The sequence below is a fragment of the Montipora capricornis genome, chromosome 2 (assembly GCF_036669925.1).
Source record: "Montipora capricornis isolate CH-2021 chromosome 2, ASM3666992v2, whole genome shotgun sequence".
Taxonomy (NCBI): Eukaryota; Metazoa; Cnidaria; class Anthozoa; order Scleractinia; family Acroporidae; genus Montipora; species Montipora capricornis.
This window is the reverse complement of record NC_090884.1, coordinates 14,368,856-14,376,355: the sequence shown is the minus strand read 5'-3', so window position 1 is coordinate 14,376,355 and position 7,500 is coordinate 14,368,856. Positions and strand designations below refer to the sequence as shown.

Here is a 7,500-nt window from a genome sequence, read left to right as displayed (position 1 = left end):
TAAATAGTTCAGCATGATGGCTAACTCAACAAACTGTAGGATTAGGAAGAGAAATTATGTGTAGCATAATGCTAAAAAAACTTAGTCTACTTATCAAACATGACATGACATTTTTGTCCTCTGCAGGTTAAAAGTTTTGGAAGCATCTTTGTGCGACTAGACTTCAATATTAGCAGACTTCATCACAGATGAAGAAATTTGTTATCATCCCATGAAGGATGTTGCTTACACAGTTTAATGGTCATCTACATGTAAAGAATAAAGAATGAAATTTAACTGTTGAACCAAGTTGGACGTAGATTCAGTTGGGGAACTGGTGACAACTAGTGGTTTTCGCTGGTGAAAAACATCTTTTTGACAGGTTGGTACAAAGTCATATTAAATATCCTGGAAACTATTGCATGGACAAACAATTATATTACTAACATTATCACCAATGGACAGGGAGCTACATAAATTTTGTTTTTGGTTACCCGAATCGGTTGAGAAAGTGGGTAGGTTTTAAATTTGTTTTATTTGATCAAACTTACATTTTAAAACCCTCAAGAAACAGGAATGTTTGCAAACCCCCCCCCCCCCCCCTCCACTTCAGAAAATGGTCTCTTTTACACCCCACCATCCCTCATACAGTAATTTCTGTGACCCTCTGTGGAGGGACTATGGATATTTTCTGGAACCACACATTGGAAATGGGAGGTTTCGAAAATGTTGTGGGGGATTGGCATTTCCTCGCTGATGTTCTTCCCACCCCCCCTCCCCCTTGGATTGCTTTTTGTGCGGCTATTTGAATTCAAACGATCACTCGAAAGTCAACCCCGTTGTAAAGAAATTATCTTCTAAAATTCACCAAACTGCCTGCTACGAAGGCAATTTCAACCCTTTTGGCCCCAGCAATTTATCCCTAACTTTTTAACTTGTGAAGACATGCTTCATCCTATAATATTACATTACCTTCACCATGTATGAGATGAATCATATACTCATAGCTTTACTTGATTACCTTCACCACTTACATGTAGGGTTTGGACAGGTTAAAATTAATATTGCAATAATTGAGTACTACATGTATACAAATTTTACGCCTTGCAAACAAACTGTAACATGATATAATGAACCAGACATCTGAGCTCCTGTTTAAAGTGAGCACCCCAACACACACTGGTACACATGTTTCCAATTAAAAAGGACTAGTGAGGAAAACATGGTTTATTTCCATGTCATTTAAGTTCTTCTTTATTTCTTGTTTGCCCCATTTTTAAAAAGGTGCACTGAAGAGAAAATCTTTACCTTATTAAAAATAACCTTATATAGATAAATAGATACCAATGAACATGTTGATCTATACATGGATTATAGACAGATAAGGAGACAACCAATATCAACTTTATCATTATTATTATTTTTATTATTATCAAATAAATACCTTTTGCTTCCAGTCTCCTCATCTCTTATGAAATCTTTACTGTGTTTGTTAACAGCATAGTTTGTAAGATGCATGCAGATGTCATCCTGCAAATTTATTAAGCCAAACAATTAAACTTGCTTATAATACGCTATTAATTTCCTATTAATAGGTGCGGCCACTAACACAGAGCACTTTAATACCAGAGGAAACTTCATTTAGTGAGTGTGACCGACATTTCCCAAGGTACTGTAAATTTCCTGTGTTAAACCATGCATTCACACCGAAAGAGCCCCCAATCAATGAGTAAAATCGTCCAGTATTAGCCAGAGTAAAATCTATAAGTCTCACTCTCAGGTGAAGGATTAAATTACCCATGGTTACCTCAAAAGGATCAGACAAAGCACACATGACATTTAACATGGTAAGTTGCAAATTTATGGTGCTTTGATGCCCAAGGTACAAGAGCCAATCATGACACTCCATTTGACGTTCAACACAAAACCACACATTAAACAAACTTGTCATGCCATTGCGGGAATTATCCAAGATATGGACCTATTCCTGTCAATGTAGTAAGTGTCAAGTTAGCATGTTATTTTCACGTCTCCACAAGCTTACTCTTTTCTCAAATGGAACCTTGGATCTCTAAGCGGTATCTTGCAGTGACAATGCTGGCACAATTAAACTACTGATGAATTGGAAAGTACAATGTATAGCTCTTTTCCTGTCACCCACCAACCTCTCAAACCAAACCTGTGGGCAACGAAGAGTCCACACAACTCAACACATGTGCGCTTAAGTTCCTCTTACAATGTATTACCTAGTCTTTGTGGAAGTAAATTATAGCTCTTTTCCTGTCACTCACCAACCCCTCAAACCAAACCTGTGGGCAACGAAGAGTCCACACAACTCAACACATGTGCGCTTAAGTTCCTCTTACAATGTATTACCTAGTCTTTGTGGAAGTAAATTAACATAGTAGCTTTGTTCTTACTGATAGCAAGCAACCACCACCTTTGAACTCTTCTTTGTATTAATTTGCATAAAGAAGAAAGGGCAAACTCCTGTCCTCGACATGATAACAACAAACAATAAATACCTGAGGCACTCTACATAACTGAAATACATGTAAGGAGTGGTTTCAATTTCCCACAACTGAATTATGAGACAATATGTATGAGGTGCTATGTACTAAAACCCAAGTGATATTCGCTACTGGAAGAACTAGCATGGGAATAGTAATACTAACCAAGTTGCTGTTGCTTGGATCCACATACTTCATAGTCGCAAATCTTCCCAATCCATCATCATAAACAAATATGCGAAGAGGATCACAAGATGTCACCAAAACATACACCCTCAAGTCAAACTTGAACCCATCAATGAGAAATGGCTTGGAAACATACTGTTGACAAACCATGTGCTCTCCAGGCTTCACATCCTGTAGATCATATTACAAACAAAATTGTCTAATAATTCATAATTATGCCAGTTCCAAATCAAAAGGAAATAAAGTTAAAACATCATTTCAAAGTGAATCATCATTGTCATCCTCATCATCATAATTAAGTGAACATCCTTGTCATCATCAAATAAATCTCTAATGTTTGGTAGGTCTCAAACTGATAAAAATGTTGAAAAAAAATTACCTCAGTATAGTTAAAAAAAAAAAACCTACTATTGTAGTTTAAAAAAAAACTAACTGAAATGAAAAATTGACTGCAGGAGTGAGATATAAGGGAGATTAAGCAAGGATTACGATGACGGCTACAAGAATGCCACATACAGTTACAATAGGTTTAAGTAGCATTTGAAACAATAGCTCTGCATGCCCTGCATGTGCGTTTCACATTTTGATACAATCATTTCTTTGATGTTCTTGTCTTGAGAATGGTGTGACATGATTCAATTTGAGGTCATGTGGAGGGCACAAGCAGCTGACAATGACTTTTCAATTTTCTCTCTAAACATCCACACAGTCTGTTCTCACCAATTTTATTATTGGAATGTGGACTTACACTTTCCATACTGAGCTCCTTGGAGTGATCGCAAAATTATCACAGTAACAGGAAACAATGTTTTTGCACAACGTTCTCGTAACCATCGTCATCATCCTTGCTTAAGGTCTCTATTCTAGGTTTGCATCCATGTGATAAGACGGCCATGTTGGCGTACAAAACAATATAAAATGGCTCCACAAGTTTTGAGTACTATTAGAGTCAAATTTCCAAAGGCCACTTTATTACATTGTTCTGAACACTGGTCAACATGGATGCCGTGACATCAGATGCAAACCATCATTATTGACTGATGCATTGACAACCTGAGCGGAAACTTGTCATCCTCTGTGACAAGAGACTATGGAAGGCTTCCCTTTCAGTTGATAAAATATCCATTACTGTCACCAGCAACAGTTCTTCACACAACTACCAGTAATCTCACTTCATCGACGGAATGAATGCAGATTGTTATTGGAAGTGCGGTTTATTGATGAAAGGGTGAAATGATTCTCCCACTTATCTGAAGAATTTAATTAGGAATAACGTCTCTTATTGACACCTGTAAATTCAGGCGGCCTCAATGAGATTCTAACCTATTCTACAACTTGAACTTTAAATATAATATTTAATTCATTGGGTCCTTTCGCAGGAACACATGAGCCCAACAAAATTGACTGAGTACATGTCACTTCATTGCTCAGTCGGTAGTCTTAGCATTGCACTAGCATCACAGAGGTCATAGGTTTGAATCCCATTGAACCCACCTGAATTTTTCAGGTGTCTATAACAGACAATACTGCTTAATTATTGTCTAGATCAGTGCAGGAATCTTTTCTCATTTTACTTCATCAAATTTTGGTATGTTTCTTTACGTACTTTACTTTGAATTTGCCTCTTTACCTTGGGACTTTTTGTAAGAAAAATCCCCTTTCCTTGACTACCACTATCTGGTTTAAGAATAAATGTTTTGTTCTTTTTCTGTCTGCAGTAAGCCTGAAATTCTCCATAGCTACAAAAGAAATAAAAGAAAATCAAGGGATTATTATGATCACTGTTTAAGCCACCACTTCCAAGCACAATGATTACCCAGTGCCTCACAAACACCACACTTGTATGGTTGTATATGGCAAATTGCTTCAACTACGGCATGGAAATTGATTTATATTATTACCAATAACATTAAGTCCCGCAGTGTGGCAAATACAAGTTGCTACTGTACAGGATCCATGTGTATGTACAGCTGTAAGCACCCTTTATACAGCTTCAGCACAGGAAACTCTCACAAAAGGGTTTTTAAAAATACACGTAGGACATTTTTTACATGTATACCACCATTTCCAGGAGAGCTCTGCAGACGGGAGGCAAAAATCCGACCTTGAGGTCTGGTGTAGCCCGGTGTAGCCTGGTGTAGGTCCGTTGCAGTATAAATACTTATCATAAACCAGACCATAACAGAGCCAAATATATGCTTTAAATTTCCAAAACGTTTAAGAAGATTTTAGGATAATACTGAACTGTCCAAAAAAAATAGGACCCTGGGAAAATATTTTGCATTTGAGTTGTTCTAAAAACAAAGTAAAATTGCAAACTATAACTCCCCTTAACCTTGACCCAGAGTGTTAGCTTGCTCTTATACAACACCAAAACAATCTGTTCTCTCGTTAGAAGGTTTCTATCATATTATCACTTAAATTCACAAACTCACTCTGCTGGAAGACACCAGGTTTTTGGAAACACAGCATAATCCTTTGGAAACTGCTTCCAAAGACGGTTCATATTTCTGGCCAATAGATCTTTGCGGCATATCTCACTCATACCAGGAAAATGGTTGATTTTCTGTTTTGAAAGACAAAGTTCCTTCTTTACTTAAAGTTTCTTCCAACCTTCGCAAGTGTCCTTCAGAAAAAAATTCCTAAAAACGTGTGCTTAAGTTTCAATAAAATCCTAACAAACTATACATCAGAAGAAAGCTTAATACTTTTTAGTTTGCGATGAACATATAGTTTAAATGTGTTTTCCTTTTAGTTTAAACGTCAGGAAATTCTGATATTCAAAATAGTTTTTACTGTGGGGTCCATTTACGCAACACGTCTCGCATACTTTTTGCTACTCCAACCGTAGATGAGGATATTGAGACAACCAATTAGAATATCGAAAAAGCCTGACGCACTTCTGTTGAATAACATTGTGCAGTCGTCCTGTGGTATCCGATACCTGATAAATTCAACAGAAGAATCCTCGATGGTTTCACGTCTTACCGGCTCCTGACGCTTACTAAAAGAAAAACTGGCTTAAACTATATTTTTATCTTAAACTACATTTATTAAGCTTTCTTCTGATGTATAGTTTAACACTGTGTAGTTTGTTAGGATCTTATTGAAACTAGTGCGCGAATGAATTTTTCCCCGAACGACACCCGCGAAGGTGGGAAGTAACTTAAAGTGATGAAACAGAACGATAGGAAGTTATGAAGTACTGTAGGAGGCCTTTAAATTACTGCGGGATCAAATAAATTAGTGTTTCTTGCCATAAACAATATCCAATTTTAATTGATGACATACCTATTTGATATAAAACAGTTTATGAGCAATGTGGCTTTTGATTATTTAAAGCCCTGGGGCCAGTTCCTGAAAGGTGTCAGTTAAATAACTCTATTCCAGGGATAAATGTGCCAGAACATTAAAGGCACACCTTTCAAGAACTGGTTCCAGGGGTGTGTGTGTATTTGATCAAATAATAGGAAAGAAAATTTCACAAGGCAAAGTGTTAACAAATTTATTTTGGCATTTGTAAAACAAACAGGTCAAACACAAAACAACCATGTTAACCTGTACTTTAGCCTGTGGGGACTCAAGGCCTCTATTGAGGCCTCAACAAAGGCAAGAGAGTTGTGTGTCAGGTTCAGCTTCTGTATAGCAATGATTCTTGTTACTACTAAAGATATAATTTGTTGCTTATTGTCTCAAAAATGAACCTGATATTGCTGTCATCTTGTGTCAAATAAAAGTGATCAGCACTGAAAACAATGGAAAGCTGAGAAAGGCTTCCTTAAAAAAGGCTATGTTACTGAATTAATTGTGTTTTGGCTCAGGGATAAGAGGTGGCTTTATTTTTGATGTAATGTGGTACTGACTATTACAATGGAAAAGAGCTCTCTCTACTCTTTTTGTCCAGGATGTTTTACCACCAAATCAGCTTATAAACCTTATTTTGACACTGACTAAGGCCCTGCTTACAAGGAAGGAGGGTGTTACCCTAGTCCTAGGATTACCCTAGCACACTGACACACATTTCTTCTTTTTTTCATCGACGTGTTTACAAGGCAGCTAAGGTTACCCTAGCGCTAGGGTATAAATGCTATGCTGGGACAACTCGCCTACCCGGGACAACTCCTTAGCGGTTTCCATTGTTTTTGCAATGCTGGAGGTTACCAAGCACACAGAGTTGTCCCAGGAAGTAGGGTAACCCCTTCCTGTGAAATTTTGCTTGTAAACCTGAGCTATCTTTGACCTTCCTACCTGCTTGTAAACAGGGCCTAACTAGGGAACAAGCGTATTGACCATTAAGTCGTCTGCCTTACAACTGTCTATTCAATTCAAGTCAAATAAGTGAATTCATATCAAAAAAGGGGAAAACCTGAGTACACGAGATTTAAAATTCTCGGGGAAGGGGCCCGTTTCTCGAAAGTCCCAGAAAAGCCATTTGTGAAACTGCCAACCGCTTATTTTGGAAATCTTTTAACATGTTTTCAAGGTAACAAAAAGAAAAATGACTTTGAGGTTTGACGACTTAAATCCTCTCCATTCTTGAGATAGAAAGGGTATTAAGACACCCGAAAATGACCCGTAAACTTTTCGGGACGTTCCAGAAACGGGCCCCAGAGGAGAAGGCGTACGGAGAGACCGGGAATCGATCGCGGGCCACATCTACCATTATTTGTACGACAAGCGAAACCCTGTTCACCACACGCTGGACGAGCCTGTGATTTTAATAGTTTACAAACTCCAATTCATTTTAATTCATAATCCAACCTGATAGCGTTTCATTTCCATGCATCTCTCGAGGGCAACAGAGCAGTCCGTCCAAAACAATGTC

General features: G+C 37.7%; 1 protein-coding gene across 1 annotated transcript in view; it reads right to left on the bottom strand.

Moving 5' to 3' along the window:
* The window catches only part of LOC138038928 (tubulin polyglutamylase ttll6-like), a 21,350-nt gene that overhangs the window by 13,270 nt on the left and 580 nt on the right, over positions 1 to 7,500 (bottom strand). Inside the window, exons 3-7 of the mRNA XM_068885021.1 lie at positions 7,437 to 7,500; positions 5,111 to 5,241; positions 4,306 to 4,414; positions 2,655 to 2,846; positions 1,424 to 1,509 (exon numbers count right to left, since the gene is read on the bottom strand). The exon at positions 7,437 to 7,500 is cut by the window's right edge and continues 55 nt beyond it. Of these exons, the coding sequence (XP_068741122.1) occupies positions 1,424 to 1,509; positions 2,655 to 2,846; positions 4,306 to 4,414; positions 5,111 to 5,241; positions 7,437 to 7,500 (582 nt within the window). The remainder of the gene's footprint in view (positions 1 to 1,423; positions 1,510 to 2,654; positions 2,847 to 4,305; positions 4,415 to 5,110; positions 5,242 to 7,436) is intronic.